Below are 18,808 nucleotides of genomic sequence, written 5' to 3'. Positions count from 1 at the left end.
AAAATTAACAAAACCGAAATGAAAAACTAAAACAAAACTATTAAAAAGTAGCTGGAAAGATTAACAAAAATAATAATTTACTAAAAATAGTTTTAGTTTTCATTTTTGAAGGAATATTCTTGCTGTTAGTTTTTAACCCTTATAAAACTTTTAACTCTAAAACTGAAATTCACCCACCACGAGCCACCCACACATATTCTTCCAATGATCGGCGGCTGGTGACTGAGGGCGGGTGTTCACACAGCATTTGCTGTGACAGAACACGGTGAATACGCGTGTAAAATGTGTGGAATAGAAAGCGATTTACGTGCCGCCTTTCTTTGCAACTGCTGTATATCAAGATGTAATTCAAATGCCTGGAACTGGAATGTACTGGTCAACAAAAACTTTAGCGTATGGACAGAAAAATCACAAGTGAGTAACGTTTCAGTTTATTTCTCACGTGCCTGCTTTTTGTTGACAGCAATTCACCTGCCACATCGCACACTAAGTATAATAATCATGAAAAAAATTCGACCTTGAGATGTTGATGAATCTTGACGTTTTAGGACTCCCCAATTATGGAGTTTTGGAATTATGTATGTGTGTGTGTAAACACGATAACTCAAAAACGGAACTATATTGGCATGTGGTTGTTACACCAAAATTGTAGATCTGTATTAACTTTTGGGCCAAACCCATCAATCATTTGATTTGATTTTTTTTGTTGCTGGTTCTTTAATGTACATAATATAATCATTATCTTGCGGTTTACTCCTCAAATATCCATCCCCATATCTGAGTACACAAGACAGTCTAGGGGAGACCACTCCCGATTTTTGAAAATAAAACAGCCCTGATCGAGAGACTGATGGTCATCATACAAGATCAGCACATTGCTGCTGACCAGTCACTATTGCTTTAAAAACGTTGTTTAACAACGAAGTGATACAAACCTTGTAAAATTCCTCAGTTGGCAACGTCTCTACTGAACTACAGGTAGGTAGGCGAAGAGAGTCTGCCAAGTCATGAAAAGCTAAACATACTAATGTGTTTTTGTATTTATGCTATATTTATTAATTTATCTTTGTTAGTTAATATTTACAGCTCAAAATACCTGATATTGTGAAATAATCCAGTAGCAGAATTATGTTTTAAAATATCTGTCCCCATTTTTTCAATATTTCTCTCTCACTCAAAATAGATAGTTAAAATATCATGTTCTTTTTTGTTCTTAACATCAGCCATGTCACACATATTGAATACCAGGGATTTTTCCTGACTTGCATCCAAACCTGCTGGGGTAAGTTTCCTGTGATCCTGCTCTGGATAAACAGGTTTAGATAATGTATGTTGTTAATCTCAGATGCGGTCTCTGTCCATACTCTTACTACCTGCTCTTGCTCTGTTCATTATGGGTTTAATGTTCTTATACGTGGGCTATTCAAGTCTCACTGCCCCTAACCTTGACATTACATGCTTGTTTTTCCTTGTTTCCCTCAATACTGCTGGTGGGGTCTACACACTGATTCAAGCCTAAGAGCCCCACTCTTCCTAAGCCCCCAATAGAAAGAGGTAGAAAATAACAAAGCCCAATATTTGAGATTGTTGAATGCACTATTGAAGGCATTCATTATAAGCACATTGTCGTTGGAGCAGGATATGTTGTGTGCTGTAGACATTTAGAGTAAAAAAACCTCACACCTTAAAATTCACCTAAATTTCATTACAAATTGGCCCATTCTGGGAAATAAAAGCAAAAGAAAAAAGTGCCAACAATCCGCGCAGTTTTTCAGCAAAAATGACACAGAAAATATTTTTAAAAATTATAAAATTGTTCATATTCAGTACCTGGTTTTGATTATGCTTGTTTTTAATCAGAGAAAAACAAAACCAAATAGTAAACTGTGTCGTGTATTGTAGTAAGTCATATTAAAGTCATATTATATCCAAACCCATTAAGTGTACAGTTCTATCTCATTGTGACACAAAAAATAAACTCCAGAGTAGCTCTTTAACGGTACCATAATTACAACAACTATATATATATATATATATATATATATATATATATATATATATATATATATATATATATATATATATATATATATATATATATATATATATATATATATATATATATCTAAAATAGAAATGTCTTTGTAAAATAAAAATTAAATTAAAACTAAAAATACACAATGAAGGAAAACTAAAACTAAACTGAATTTCCAAGTTAGGTCAGAAAAAATATAGAAATAAAAACTAATATAAAAAGGCAAAACTATAATAACCTTGGTCAAGACATTAGCTGAACTAAGAGGAGGTTTGACTGGCAGGGGCAGATTAACTTTGCAAAGCAGGAGAAGCCAGTAAGTATTTTTTCTTTTTACACGGGTGCATAAGCAGGTTAAGTAAACTGCTTACTGTCACACTCTGGAACTGAACCGATAACCTTGTGCTTTAGCATACAGCTTATCGACAACTCCGCTCTGCTAGATTTGACTATGAATTATCAGGACATCTTATCAGCTGCAGGAAGTTTTCTGTGGCCTTAATGGTATCTATCACCTGCTGACTTTTCAAATTTCTTTATCCCTTACCTTTAATAGATCACAAAGGTGAACTTTTTATTTAAATTACCTTTTTTGATACTGAAGGTTTCACTTTCTTAAAGGCATCCTCAAAGTTCTGTTGGCTGACCATCACTGGAGACACTGACCCTGGATAGGGGAGGGTAAAAACATTTTTACTGTATAAATTTTTAAAAAATCCAAACTCCTTTAAAATCTCCTTCCCTGCACCCCTAGACAGGTGCCACTGTAACGACACAATCTGTTATTCACTTCACCTGCCAGTCCTTTTAATGTTGTGGCTTATCAGTATGGGTGCTATTAATCAAGAAATCCTTTTATAATTGAAAACAATAAAAGGTCTAAATATTACAGTAAATCTTTGTGAGAAGGAAAGAAAATTGGTGCAAAAAAATAAATTCATTTAAAAAACCATGGAGGTATATGGAGCTGAAGAATTCCCAATTTGTGACCTCATGAAAAACTGCCCATTTCCAAAGATTAACATATGTGAAGCAGCAAAGCTTGCCACCATCCTGCTCTCTGCACACTGAATAAAGTCATAAGCAGTAGCTTTCATACAAAACATGTTTCATATCAATTTCACATTATACGACTGCTAGCCTCATGAAGGACTTGCCTATTCCAGATTGCTGATCTTGTCACAGGATCATATCAGTTTACATAAATGAAAATTACTGGGCATGTTAAATTTTGCGACTCTGTGGCAATCTTTAAGCAGAGTCACGTTTGCCTCCTTTTCATGACGGCCAGTAACGTGTTCCTGACAAAACCACCTGTGTATGAAGGGTTAATGGATAGAGCAAATTCAGCCTCAAATTAATTCGATTTCTTCATGGTACGTAAACACAAGCCACGTGGGTCCAACACAGCCACATTCCATGTTCCTCATTGCTGTATTACATGCATTGTACTTCCGCATGAGCATTCACTAGCTGGCAGCTCGCATGTACACGGAGCAAGCCTCTACGACTAAAGATGTTGATTTTGTTGATGCGAGTCACAAAACAGTTGGAGTGAATCACTGGGCACGTCACACTGTGTGACTGGCCTGCACGAGAGTGCGCCACGGATTGCCTCCAACTCGCTAACATTATGTAAATGAAGGCTGCAACTGAAAATTCTCTGGATGAGATGTCTAATATGACATGGCCTTAAGGCAGGGGTGGGTAACATCGGTCCTGGAGGGCTATAGTGGCTGCAGGTTTTTGTTCCAACCCGATTGCTTAATTAGAAACCAATCCTTGCCAATCTCAGACCTTATTTAATGTTATGGCTTGTTGGTCTGCCATGCAAGGTTCTTATATCGTAGCTTTTTTTTCATTCCAGGGATATCACCAAATGATTAAGTGTTTTATTAAACCAAAAAGAGTCAATGACGAATCCACACAGGTGTAAACAGAAGCAAGTTAGATGGGGAACTGCTGGCTCCTTCTTCATTTGCGTCTTATTGCTAATAAGGCACCATTAAAACCAGTGAATGCAGCCATTTAAGACTGAAATAAAGGTGGGGAACCTTGACAAGCGAAACCACTAAAAGGAGGCATTCAAATGTCACTTGAGCAATAAGTACTTCATCAGAATCATTACGTTTGAACAAAAACCTGCAGCCACTGTGGCCCTCCAAGACCAATGCTGCCTAACCATGCCTTGAGGTGCTGCCAATAAGAATATCTTCTGAACGTCAACAATAGTTCAACAAACTGATGGAAGTTGGGTGGTGCACTTTGTCTCTGAAACACCGCAATTAATGCACCAAAGTGAAATATGATAAGCCTTTTGGTTGCATTGCAGAAGTTAACAAAGCAGAACTGAATATATAAGTAGGCTGTGAAAAAAGACTTCAGTGTATGTTATGGTTTATAATGGTTAATCAAAATTTGTACAAGAAGAAGGAAGTAAAATCTTAGTGCCTTAGCTATAATAAATGACACTTGTAGCAGGCATATCTTATCATAGCTGTTATCATGGCTGACTGAGTACCTCAAAGGAGACAGGCACTCAAATCCATTAGGGAGACTTTCAGAATAATATCACTGTAACAGAGTAGCCAGTCTTAAAGCAGCTGCTTTAGCAATTTCTGCTCATCGAGTGACACTGCCTGGCACCTAATGCAGCTGGACATGCTGATAAAGTGAAGAGGAATACAGCACAAAGCTGAAAGAATCCTTAGCAAAATAATCGACAGCTCTGATGAAGGAGGAGCAGGGGTGACAAAAATGAAAAATCCGGCCTTTCAGACCAGAATAATGACAAACCCTTCTTGTTATTTTTAGAAAAATAAAAAACAAAATGTATACATCAGAGGGGAATGACTTAAATAGGGGCACAACAGATCTCAAGAAGGTTCACCAGCACCTTTACTGCCATTGAGGAAAGTCCAAGATTTTCACCAACTTCTACAGATGCACACCGGATTGCAACCTGACTTGGCTGTATAACATCCTGGTAATGGCGTCTGCTCAGCTCAGGACCACAAAGCATTACAGAGAATGATGAAGTCATTAAAGAATATTACTGTCACGTTGCATAAAATGCAAAGACACCTTACAAAGGGCATCTCTGAAGACATCAGTCTTCCTGCATGGCCAATTTTCTCTCCATTCTGGACCATTAATGTTAATATAATTAAAATCTAGGGCAATGTTACTCCATAGGTTGTCAGGCTATTGTTCACAGCATCAGTGGCTACTCATCACGATTGTCTGTTTTTTATATGTACTGTATTTAAATGTATCATGTTGTATTTATTATCTAGTGTTTGTATTTTTTTTTATTTTATTAAAATCAAATAACATTCCATATAAATAAGTTAAGTTTTACAAAACTAGGTTCATATTCGAGTTTGACAGCGACATGCAAGTTAGAATTTCAATGCACTGTACACATATGACAAACTTCAAATTTTAATCTCGCATGAAATTTTTTCAAAATGGGCCCAAAGATCCTATGGAAGGAGGCAGCAGATGCAGATGAACACATTCTATGCATTTCTTTGAAGGTAAGCGTATAACAAAACCTCAATTCAATTGATCCCCGTCACACTGATGAAAACAAAATGAGTAAGATAAGAAAAAACACACCACATGTCTAAAACATACTAAATAACAAAAAAAATGTTATAAATATTTAAATGACTCCAACTAATTGAAAGTCTTACCACTGCTAATGCTGGTACTTGAAAATGTCAGATTTATCTGGCCACGGAGAGCATTAATGGAAGCCTCACGAACAAGAGCGGTCAGGTCAGCACCCCTGGAAAAAGAGAGGACAATAAAACGCACCACACAGTTAGGCTCTGGATAAAAAAAAAAAAGGGAAACAATGATGTCCAATTACTTTGGCCAAAAAACTCAACTTCTGCTATACCATTGTGTGGAAAACAATACTAGTAATGGCATTTTTCACAAGCACTGCAAGATCGGTCTTCATCTTCACATTCAATATTAGACCAGAAGCCATTAGCCATGAAAAGTAAATTTTCAACAATTTTTATAAAAACTATCAAACAGAGGAACTTTAAATTCAAGCAATTTTCTATAACCAACACACAAGACTGTCACAGCTGATCTTGTTTTTTGCTACGGTGTTGCATATCAGTAACCAAATTGTATTTAATGAAAACACACATAAATATAATAAAACTGAAACCAATGGTAGGTGCATGAGATTGAGATAAACCTTACAAGGCAGAGGTTCTTAAATTTCTGAATCTGATAACCCAAATTAGAAAATCTGTACTATACTAAAACCATTTTTTTTTTGTTTCTATTCAAGCATATTTCTCATATCAATATTATTAAAAGATAAAAGTTCGAAACTAGCATATTGTTAAAACAATACTGCATATATCTATTCTATAAACCCACTTCTCCAGGGCAGGGTTGTGGGGAAGTTGTAACCAACCCAGAAGCATCAGGCACAAGGCAGGAAAACCTCTTCACTTAGGAGCTAAACCTTCACAGTGCGAACACACAGACACCAACCACCTAAACTGCATGTTTTGGAAATGTGGGAGGAAATTGGAGCACCAGAAGAAACCCAAGCAGAAACAGGGAGAACATGCAGACATCAGACAGGCAGCACATTGGACTTGACCCTAAAACAATTACTCAAAACAGGAATGATTCTCAAGGAATATCACTACCACTGGATATGCTCTGTGCAAGCTTTAGAAAAACGGAGAGAAAGAAATTATTGGCATGTGGGGTAAGGAGGTGATGATTTTTGAAAGAAAAAATAAAACAGTATGAAATGTAACTGAACCTGGTCATTTACATCAAAGTAGTAGAAAGTAATTCAAGTAATTAATTGATGCAACTTACAAACGGTAAGGCAGTAACATAACAAAATGTGGAAAAAGTGATGCACTGTGAATACTTTCCAGATGCACTGTAAGCAGGATAGAAAATGACATGACATGACGGGAGATGGGATAGATCTTGCTGAAGATTTCATTGAACAATCCAGTTTGAAAGGCTTAATTCTACTGACTGACAGCGTGCTGAATGTCTATTGCTTGTCTCAAAGTTTTATCCTTTTACAGAACCAGAAGATGGATATTTATTGAATCCTTTTAACATAGAATTCCTTCTTGTTGCACGAACAGGGAAACATTAAACAATGCAAAATCTTATTTGCACCTCTGTTACTGATACAGATTCAATGTATGCAGTAAAGGCAAACATGCAATGGGCCATGGTCATGGAAACTGCATTTAGCATTCAAGATTGCTATGGCACTATGTAAATTATCAATACTTGAATTCACTCACACTTCATAATACACCCTGAAAATTGCCATCTCCTTTACCCACACCCATTATTTTCATTTCGACAGTCCCTTCACCATAAGCTTGTCTGTGCCGTAACCTCATTTCTCCATACTGTATATCTTATACACGTCTTTGCCGTCAGTCTTGCTCAAATTGTTTGGTAAGTTGTGTGATAGGAAGAGGAAATGCTTACTCTATTTGCATGCCACAGAAACAAAAGCACTTTGTGATACATCAATAGAGCTGTTTCACATACTGCCACAATAAATAGTATGTGAAATAGCAGGTGGCATATAACTCACCGAAGAATTCACACAGTCATACAGTGACCCATCACAGAAATATCCACAATCCATAGTTTAAGAAACACTGATATAGAGTATTGATGTAGCACATACTATAGCTAAAGCATACTGAAGGGATGTATTTACCAAATACAAAAATACTTGAGTAGTACATCACATTTAGAAAAACAGAAGCGATTGCTCTCAAGCTGCCCCTACAACATATGCTTCATGCAATCTGACAAAACCGACATGCCCACTGTGCCCTTACTTTACGTAATCTGTGCCCTGTGAACAAAAGCAAGAAGGATTCCAAGAAGCACATGAGACAGATTAAGCAATATAATGAGGTGTAAGCAACTGCAGCGTCCTACAGTGAACACGTGCAGTGTTAAGATAGTTCCTGATGGTGCCTCCGAATGGCAGAGGACTGAACAAAAGTGAGTACGAAGTCATTTATGGTTGACTAACTGCTAAAATTTGCTTTTCTACCTACAGCTCTGAGATGTTAGCAGGATATCAGAATACAGCTATTGACTGATACAAAAATCAGGTTCTGGTTTTTGAGTTTAGTGATTATAGTGGCTTGGTGCAGTTTAGAGTATTGTTTGCAAAGAAACATCAACCCTATACTAGGATTGTTTCTTATTTTAAGGCAACTATTTCCAACAGATATACTACACAAAATATAGGGCTAGGATTTAAAAATGCTGTTATTCTGGGTAGGACACCCAACCAAATGAGATGGGGAATATAAAGGCTAAAAAGTTACATTCAAGTGGACTCACTCTCCACCATATGTGAGCTCAGCAATATGTGAAGACAACAGAGCAGAACCACTGCGTCTGCAGTTATAATGTACCCAGATGAGGTCGTCGGGTCATGTAAATAAGATGCCCAGGGTTATGCTAGAGAAGTTGATGAGACAGTGGATTGTGATGCCAGACATTGTCAACATGTTGCATGTTGATTACCACATGCAAGTAAAGATTTACATGACTGGCCTGTCCAGAGCAGCCGCCTGCCACTGCAGCTCTCTCCAGCAGATTAATACTGATGTGATATAAGGGCTGACAAATATCTAGAAGTAAAAGATCACTGTATATCTCTTTGCTCATATAAATCTTTCCTAATCTCAACTCCACTGTGGTAAGCATAGCAAAAAAATAAACAAAAAAGGCATTTTGACTTTCACTGTCCCGATACGAATCGAGGGGAATTAATCTTTTTTTTTTATTATTATTTTTATTTATTAATTTTATTACAATCAATACATAGCAATCAAGTTTTTACAAAAAAAAAGAATTATGCTAAGAACAGATCGATCCCCACCCTTGAGAGAGAGAGCAAGCCAAACGGTGTAAAATTTAAGGCTTTTAAAAATACCTAAATCAACAAATTCTCTGTGCTTTATAAAATCATTTCAAAATATTACTGATTAGATCCTGCCATGTTTTGAAAAAAGTCTGCACAGATCCTCTAACTGAGTATTTGATTTTTCCCAATTTTAAATAATATAACACATCAGTTTCCCACTGACTTAAAAGAGGAGAGTTTGTGTTCTTCCAGTTTATCAGAATAAGTCTGCGTGCCAACAGTGCAGTGAATGCAATCACAATTTGTTTGTCCTTCTCCACTTTAAGACCCTCTGGAAGAACCCCAAACACAGCTGTTAATGGGTTAGGAGGGATTGTGAGACCAATGCTGTCTGAGAGGTAATTAAAATTTTGGTCCAGAATGATGTTAATTTGGTGCAGGCCCAGAACATGTGACCCAGTGAGGCTGGAGCTCGATTGCAGTGTTCGCAGGTTGGATCTCGCCCTGGAAACATTTTGGAGAGTTTTAATCTTTTTGTACTTACGTGAATCCAGTGCACCTTTCATCATGGGCGATTTCTTTCAGGTTAACATCAGGCTGAAGCAAGGGTCTCTTCCCACACTTGTAAAGAAATGACATAAAATAAATAAGTGAACGTGTCTCAAAATGAAAACAAATCAATTGAATTACTGGTTCCTCATAAATACAATCAAATTATATTTGTCCTCTTTTCCTTTATCTTAATGAAAATAAGATATCATCCATCCATCCATCCATCCATTGTCTAACCCGCTGAATCCGAATACAGGGTCGCGGGGGTCTGCTGGAGCCAATCCCAGCCAACACAGGGCACAAGGCAGGAATAAGATATCATAATTGTTCTAATTAAGGTTACTAAATATTATTTAATCAAGATGAAAATTATCTTGTTAAAATAAGCTAATACAGGTCTAAAGTTTTCTGACATTGGCTTACTTATCCCAGAGGTCTAACTATGCTGCACTCCAATATTGCACTAATTTTCTATGCTGGTTTGTGGGGCGTTATTTATGGTAACAAGCAAGATGCCCTCTCTTCTTTTTAATCTCACACTCTGAACTTCAAGTGTTGCATTTCATTTTCAAAAGTTGTCAGTCTTTACTGTAATTCTGCCAATGCAATATATTTTGCCCCAACTACTGACCAGTTTATTTTCGTTCTTTATATTTTTAATCTACTGTAGTTTGTAAGGATTTTTTTCTATTTTAATTTACTGTTCTGGAACTAAAAAAACAAAAAAAAAACAACATATCCCTCTATATTGGTATTACTGTAACATTTTGAAAATTATACTGCAATTTTATTTGGGCTGCAGAGTCAGGAAAAGGGTAGCACTGCTGCCACCAGGATCTGAAGTCCTGGAGTTGAATTCCATACCCAGTCATTATCTTTAAGGATTCTGCAGATTCCTTCCATATCTGTGTGAGTTTTCATAATAGATTAACCAAGGTCTTTAAAAATGTGCCCTGTGCGAGAGGGTGTGATGGTTAACGTGTGAGCCCAGTGATAGACTGGCAGGCAATACACGATTAGTTCCTACCTTGTGCCTGATACTCCTACGCTAGGCTCTGGCCCTATGCCAAACGAACGGGATTAAGAAGGGTGAGAAATTTGTTATGCAATTTTACTTGTTTTGTAAAGTGTATACTGTAAATGTTTACTGTAAGGATTGGTTCTTGTACATACTAAAATGTACTGCAAGTCTATAAAGACGAAAGTGTAAATGAGTCCCACACAATACAGTGTTGTTGTTTAGCTATGAAAAACACAAAATATATAAAATAAAAACCAGGTCAATTTGAATCAACAATGCTACTGGATTAGGTTTGGCTCCCTGAGAACATTATCTTTAAGTATGAAGACTTAGAATATCAAAGTGTGTAAAAAGCTGTCTAAAATTGAACAATTCCACGGATGTAAAGAATAATAAATCAGTGCCAAAGCCTTCATCTGTGTAGTGCTTTAGAGACTTCGGAGCGACCCCCCATAAATTATTCAACTGTATCAGTTGACTAAACTCATCCTTTTAAAAGGCAACTTTTAAACTCATTTGTTCAGGCATTTAACTAACACTGACAATCCTAAGTTTTTCTCCCAGTTCTTCTTCTCTGTCCAGTACTCAAGATGATATGGGGTAGTGCTGGGCGGTATGACCAAAATTCTCTATCACAGTATTTTTCAAAATTATTCCAGTTTCACGGTATTCTACGGTATTTTTTCCCCCATGCATGAGTGGATGTTAACCACATTTTCCACTGCAATTACTGCAGAAGACTGGCTAAGAATAACCTATTCCACTGTCATAAGCATTGTACAAAAAACATTTTAATGTGCACACACGTATTACAGTTTTTCTGAAACGCTAAAACACAAAAGCCAATCCTCTAAACCAAATGACCAGGTGTCTAAACACATTTACTAAATCTAGCTATCATTTTCCAATATCATAAACACATTTCACATGAAGACACAATTCACAAAACACAATCCTCCGTTCTCATAAATCTAAACACATTTTTCCTTGCTAAAACACAAGTTGCAAAAGAACTCTGCTCATATTCTCAAATGAAAGCTCATGTGATGCAAAATGCTTGCCACAGTCAACAATACTTGAACACAATGAACACACCTGGCATCATTCATTACACACAACGACTCAAAATTGAAGACACTTGTTGCTAATGCTGTGACTACATGTATAAAGCAAGTTCAGAGTGCACAGTTTGCTGAAGATTCCAAACAAACACAATGGATGAAGGCAGAGTCAGGGGAAGAAGAATTCGGGTCAGAGGAGGGAGAATAGCTGGCCATGGAAGAAGAGGAGCAGGCCAACCAGGAAGAGGAGTTCAAATCAGACGAGGAAGAGGAGCAGGCCAACGAGGAAGAGGAGGAGGCCAACAAGGGAGAGGAGAAGGTCCAGGAGGGAGAGCAAGACAACCTCGCACCATCATTACGGACGAGATGCGAGCAACATTGACCATGTCATTGTCCATGGCATGACAATGGCTGAAGCAGGACTAAGAGTCCGTCCAAACCTGAGTAGGTTCACCGTGGCCACCATTATCAGGGCATTCAGACAACACAACAGCCACCATTATCAGGGCATTCAGACAACACAACAGGTATTGTACTCTATTGCTTTCTTTGTCACAATACAGTTTTACAAGCCTGTGAAAGTAGTCTATTGGTTTCAAATCAGTTGCTATTGTAAAACATGTCAATTGACAACACATGTTTCTTTCTTTAGAGTTGAAAGAATGCCACATAGAGGTGGGAGGGTTGCCATATTTACAGCGGTACAAGAAACCCTCATTGTGGATATGGTTCGTGAGAACAACCTCATCAGACTCCGGGAGATCAGAGACAAAGTCACTGCCAATAATGTCAACTTTGAGAGCATTGATGATGTCAGCTTGGCCACAATAGACCGAGTTCTCCGGCGCCAAAAGATGCGGATGAAACAGGTCTATAGAGTTCCCTTTGAGCGCAACTCTGCACGACACAAAGACCTACATTACGAGTATGTGCAAGTAAGTATACATCCATGTTCACAGTACAGTTAGTGGTCATACGGTGTTGCTCAGTGGCCTACATTACTTCTGGACAATACTGTGCTACCTGATTGACTGTTGTTCTGAACATCTGTGCACTTTCATATTTTCACAGAGGATATTACAGTTGGACGCGATGGCCAGACCTCACGAGTACCTCTTCCTGGATGAGGCTGGCTTCAACCTGCAGAAACGAAGGCAGAGAGGCCGTAACTTCATTGGCCAAAGAGCCATCACTGAGGTTCCTGGCCAACGTGGGGGTAATATTACTCTTTGTGCGGCCATGGGTTCGGAGGGGCTTGTCCACCGGCATGCTGTCTTTGGGTCTTACAACACCCAACGTCTCCTCACCTTCCCAGAGGAGCTAAAAGACATCCTCCTGGACCGCCAACACCATCATCCTGGGCCCGCACATCACATTTATGTGATCATGTGGGACAATATCCGCTTCCACAGAACAAACCAAATCAGAGAGAGGTTCACCACCAACAGTAACCACTTTTTAAACGTCTGTCTGCCACCCTACTCCCCTTTCCTGAACCCTATAGAGGAGTTCTTCTCATCGTGGAGATGGAAGGTTTATGAGAGACAACCATACACTAGAGAGAACCTCCTAAGGGCAATGGAGCTGGCCTGTGTTGACATCCCAGTGGAGGCTTTCCAAGGATGGATTCGCCATTCCACGGCGCCTGGCAAGAGACAATATAGCCTGCGATGTGGATGAGGTGATGTGGCCCGATGCAGCTCAGCGACATGATGCCGCACAGTGATTGTGGTATAAAGTAAATAAAAAAACTTCACACCCTGATCATGTTTTCAAGAGTACTGTTGTGTGCAATAGATTCTGTTTTTGCATTGAGTTGTGTTACAGTAGTGTACATGCAGAATTTTCTATAGATTTATACTCTTCATATGAAACTCACAAATCTAAATGCCTAATCCTCTGCAGAGATCTAAGAAGATCCGTTACTGTAAAGTTTCTAAAAATATGCATTGGCAGTTATGAAACAAAGAACCTTCTCACAAATTGAGCATTGTGTTTTCAATTGTTTTGCTGTAGTGTGTAATGATGTGTATAGTGTTTACACTTTTGAAAGCTTCGAGCTGCTCTTTTGGTGTGAAAGTTTGAGTTTTGAAGTGAGAAGGTGTGGTTGTGTTTATGTAGCTTTAGAAAAGGGTGCTGTGTTTAGACATTGGGGAACATGGAGGAAACGTTTGTGAAATGTGTTTTAGCATTTGAGAAAAACTGTAACACAGGTTTGCATGGCCCCATAAAGTGATAGTTTTTCAAGGGGGTGGCACTAATGAAGAGAAGGAATCACATTGTATGACTGTTGCAATCAAAATATATAACCTTTTTATTGAACAAATTGCAACAACTTAAGCTAAAATTTTGACAACATATTTTCAACCATCCAAAGAGGCATTTAGACTTAGCAAAATATTCCGAGGTGTTTGTCAAAAGTTGTACTGCACTGAACATGTCTTAGAAAAGGAATAAATGGTGAATATTTTTTGTAAACCAACTACACTTTCTGTTAATGTTAACAATCTCTGTCCACTGACACGTTAAAGTGACTTTTTAAACAACTTTACCATCATTAAACTGCATAATATTTAAACTAATAAAATAACAATAAAATAAATAATAGTCCAACTTCCAGTAATAATACTACAAGACTTCAAGCCCAGGTGCATTACACATTATTCACCAAATAAAAATAAAATAAAACAAGTGCAACTTGGTGATGACATCTTTACCAAATGAACCATCATTAAAGCAAATTGTATTAATATGCTTCAAGCTAAGCTATATACATAAATAATAAAACTGCAACTTGTATTTATAATGCTGTTTGTGGTATAGCCCTTCGGAAGTGTATTAGGGCCACGGTGAAGAAAAAAAAAAAAAAACTATATGTCGAGAATATAGTCGGCATGTTGACTTTATTCTCCACATTTCCACTTTAATCTTAACGCTTATGTCGTGATTAAAGTCGACATTTCCACTTTATTCTTATAGTTTATTTTCTCATTAAAGTAGAATGTCATAAACTAAACTTCATCCTAAAATCAATGTTTAATTTACTAGATTTTCTCAAACCCCGTCATAAGTTAATGCTTTGTGTTAAGTGTTCCCCGACCCAGTTTTTAAATCGCTATGCGTTTCTTAAACTGACTTCCTATGCACTAAGAGGAGGCACAGGCAGGGATCACCGCACAGAATACATTCACTTCATGATATTCCTGCTCTCTGAAAATTTAGAATGCTAAGATAAATACTTGATATAATTTTCAAGATGAAATGCATTAAAAGCAGGTATTAAACATGCACAGTGGTGTGGTGGTAGTGCTGCTCCCTCGCAGTAAGGGGTCCCCCAAGTGTACGTTCAGTGTAGAGAACTTTATGGCAGGTGTGACAAGGCTTCAAAAAACTGGATGTATAAATGGGTATCACACAGGTTTAACTTAAATATTGTGTAAATGTTGGGTTCGTGATCTGGTGGTCGGAGACACAAACCCGGAAATCAATGGATGTTCTTCTGAGCGGCCTTTCTTTATTGCATGTGTGCTGTCTCTGTCTGATGTACCAAACACCCAGTTCCTATCCTTCCTTTTTCTTTCTCCACCTAACCAATCACCACACGATAAACGTCTTTTTGAAATTAAAACTAGTTATAAACTTAGACCACGGAGAGTTCAGAACTTTAAAAAAATCTTCGTTATACATGTTTAATTATGCCATCCATTCAGGGTTGCGTCCATCCCAGCAAGCAGTGTGTGCGATGCAAGAGCAAATCCTGAACGAGGCGCAAGCACATCACAGGGTGAATACGAGCAATACATACATAGCTGAGTCAATATAATGTAACAAAACCCCACATCATACATGACTTTGAAATTAAACTTGAGCACGCGGAGTAAACCCACCAGGAAAACATGCAAATTCAAAGCAGAGAACACCCGGGGACCCCTTTGCTGCGAGGTAGCAGTGCAACCTCCACGCCACCGTGCCCCCACATGATTAACACATGCTTTAATGCATTTCATCATGCAAATTTTATCAAGTACTTATCTTAGCATCCTAAATGTTCAGGGAGCAGGAATATCATGAAATTAAATATATTCTGTGTGCTGCCTGTGCCTCCTTTTAGTGCAAGAGGAAGTCAGTTTAAGAAGCACGTAGTGTTTAACACGGCTTGGGGAATACTTAACGCAAAGCATTTAATATACTACATAACTTATGAGGGGTTTAAAAAAAGTCTAGAAAATTAAATATTCATTTTAAGATGAAGTTTAGTTTACGATGTTCTACTTTAATGACAAATTACGAGAATAAAGTCAACATGTCAACTTTAATGTTGACAAACGGCAAGAATGAAGTAGAAATGTCGAGAATAAAGTCAACATGTCAACTTTATTCTCGTCATAAGCGTCAAGATTAAAGTGGAAATATCGAGAATAAAGTCAACATGTCGTCACACTATTACACAGTACCCAGGTACATTACACAGTATTGAAAAAATAAAACAAGTACAACTTTGCTTGCAATATTATGCAGTAGTAGAGAAACAGTATTCACACATTTGAACATAATGGTCCAAATCCGACCTTTAAAATCCAAAGTATCTCCAGACAACAGACGTGACTCCTTTTTCCAGCACCTCCACTACCACATGTACTCCATTGCATGCCTGTTTAGCAGTGTAGCAGTGAAAAAGAGCCCCCGCACAACTCCTCCGCTAACGCATTTACTCCGTTGTATGCGTTTAGCGGTGTAGCAGTGAAAAAGGTCCCCCTTAAACAGTTTCCTGCTGCGCCACATTCCGAAAGTTGTTTAGGCAATTTAAACCGGTGTTGCGGTTTAAGAAAAATTCATATCATGACAAAGATAAAAAACGGTTTTCGGTATGAACCAGAATACCACCCAGCACCAATATGGGGTATCAAACTGTGCAGTTAATTGTTTTCTTGTAGAATTTTAGTTTATATTTGTTGTTTCTTTTTCTAATTCAGATTTTTTAGTTTCCTGTACTTCTGCTATGTTTATAATATTTTGTATCCACCATCAGTGTTTATTTTCATTTTCATTATTTATTTTCTGTATTTTTATAAAATGTCTTATTTAAATGTATTATAACTACTTTCATTTTTGGCTCCCCAGTCTTACCTTGGTGATTGTCTGCAGGATGGCAAAACGCTCCTGAGGTTGTGGCAAACCCACATACAAAGACTTGTCTAAGCGACCTGGCCGAAGTACAGCAGGGTCAATAATATCTAAAGTTTGTAAAAAGGAAAGAAACACATTAATCACAAAGGTCACTGTAAATAATATTTCTTGTTAGGTACAATCCTCTGCACCCTCCAAATGATGTGCAGGTGGTGTTCATGCTCCTCTTCAAAGTTGGACACTAGAGGTAAACATAACACAAAGGAAGATTTTTTTCTACAACTATAACTAGCTTTCAACTTGGTTTAACTTTTGTTTACTTTACTAAAGCCAGGCAGCAGTATTTTTCTCAATGCACCTTACATTTTTTAAAATAGAAGAATGCCTTTTGTAGTTGTTTCCATTTGTGATGAAGAACATACTGTAGGCATCCCTGGTGTGTTTAATGGAGAAATTGGTTAATTCAAATGCATTTGCAGATGCAACCAGTCTTCTCATTGACGCTCCATGGGGTGTAATCAAGGCATTAGCATCCACTTGCGCAATAAGATAAAAGGAGCCTGAGGCCAGACTGAGAAAAAAAATTTGGTTAATCTTTGGGAATACGAGAAAATGAGGTGGAAGGAAGGCAGAGGTGTTGATGGTACGTGGAGGAGCGAGAAGTACTTGCTCTCCAGGGGTGTGTTGCTCCTGCTGAGCATTCTGGGGGAGAGCGGAAGTGAGGGTCCTGGTAGACCAATGTCAGGTGGCAGAATAATACAGGAATGGCTCCTTGGACCCCAGTGGGTACTGCCTGGGGCAGCTGGGGTGAGAGGCAGGGAGAGGGACCACGGCTGCTGGAGTCTTCTTATGGCGCTTTTCCACTGCATAGTACGGCACGACACGGTTCAGTTCAGCACACTTTTGGGGGGTTTTCCACTGGGAACAGTACCTGGTCCTTTTTTTAGTACCACCTCAGCCGAGGTTACAAGCGCGCCGAACCGTTACCAAAACGTGACATGTAAACCCTGCTGGTCACTGATTGGCCGGAGAAAATCGTCATTACTGCGTCACTGGCTATTCTTTTCTTTAAAGGTACACACACGCGGAAGTTTGTGTCCCGTCTCTCCATCGCTGGACGCAGTTTGTTGCATAAGTGGATGAATGTTTCTTCAGACATTCGAAAGTTCTCCAGCCACTGAGTGTTTGTAAAACCGGGAACAATCACATCCCACCACTCTGAAGCACGGTTAAATGTCCAAACAGATGGTCTGTTGCGGCGACTTTTTTGCAAAATGTGGAAAATCTGTAATATACAGAATCAGCATTTTAATGTTACACTGACAGTTAAGTTCATTTTATGCTTTGCAACAGTGATACAAGTTAGCTAGTGATGTGCTTTTTTTAGATGCTTACCCTTGCGCGTCGTCGAGCTAAAGTGTTGTCGTTGTCTGCGTGTTGTTGTAAAAGTTCCACGGTGTCACGGCAGTAGAGGCGCAACTATAACGACACATGAATAATCCCGCCCACTCTAAAGCGGTACTAAACTGCAGTCGAAATGCAAACCGAGCCGAACCAAGGTGAGCTGTACTGAACCGTGCTGTGCCGTACTATGCAGTGGAAAAGTGCCATTAGCTGGGCTTGAAGATCCAAGAAGGGTAAGCTGGGGAATCGAGGATGAATGATGTACTGGGCTATTGCAGAAAAAAGGGACAGAGATAAAAAATCAGGAGGTAAGGCAGGATCATAGCAGGAGTGTCTGCTGCTGAGGAGCAGACCTTGAAGGTGAGCAGAACTGACATTAATAAGGAAGGGTGCATGGAGTCTCATGGTTTTATTGAAAAGATCCCAACTGTGCTTTTACCTTTGACCTTTTTTTTTTTTTTTGGAATATTGATTTCCAATTTTAACCTTCACCATGAATACCGTTTTAATTATGGATTATTTATTTATGCATTTATTAGAAGGACTGCATTGCACTTATTTTGAATACAGTACTGCAATAATAAAAGCACTAAGCACTTTAAACACAGTACTTTTGCCCGTTTGTGTCCTCATTGCCTTGGCTAGTTGTGGTAAATGACTACTGATGGTCCAGGGTTTAAGGTATATGGGCAGCT

The 18,808-nt window shown here is 38.3% G+C and overlaps 1 protein-coding gene across 2 annotated transcripts in view; it reads right to left on the bottom strand.

The window, feature by feature from the left end:
* Positions 1-18,808, bottom strand: part of nvl (nuclear VCP like) — a 63,668-nt gene that overhangs the window by 8,088 nt on the left and 36,772 nt on the right. For both annotated transcript variants that reach the window (XM_039738033.1, XM_039738034.1), the window contains exons 19-22: positions 16,710-16,816; positions 9,493-9,569; positions 5,734-5,828; positions 2,623-2,702 (exon numbers count right to left, since the gene is read on the bottom strand). In XM_039738033.1, the coding sequence (XP_039593967.1) occupies positions 2,623-2,702; positions 5,734-5,828; positions 9,493-9,569; positions 16,710-16,816 (359 nt within the window). The remainder of the gene's footprint in view (positions 1-2,622; positions 2,703-5,733; positions 5,829-9,492; positions 9,570-16,709; positions 16,817-18,808) is intronic.

The sequence above is a fragment of the Polypterus senegalus genome, chromosome 16 (assembly GCF_016835505.1).
Source record: "Polypterus senegalus isolate Bchr_013 chromosome 16, ASM1683550v1, whole genome shotgun sequence".
Classification (NCBI taxonomy): Eukaryota; Metazoa; Chordata; class Cladistia; order Polypteriformes; family Polypteridae; genus Polypterus; species Polypterus senegalus.
Note: the sequence above shows the minus strand (reverse complement) of the source record. Positions and strands in the feature narration are given on the sequence as shown.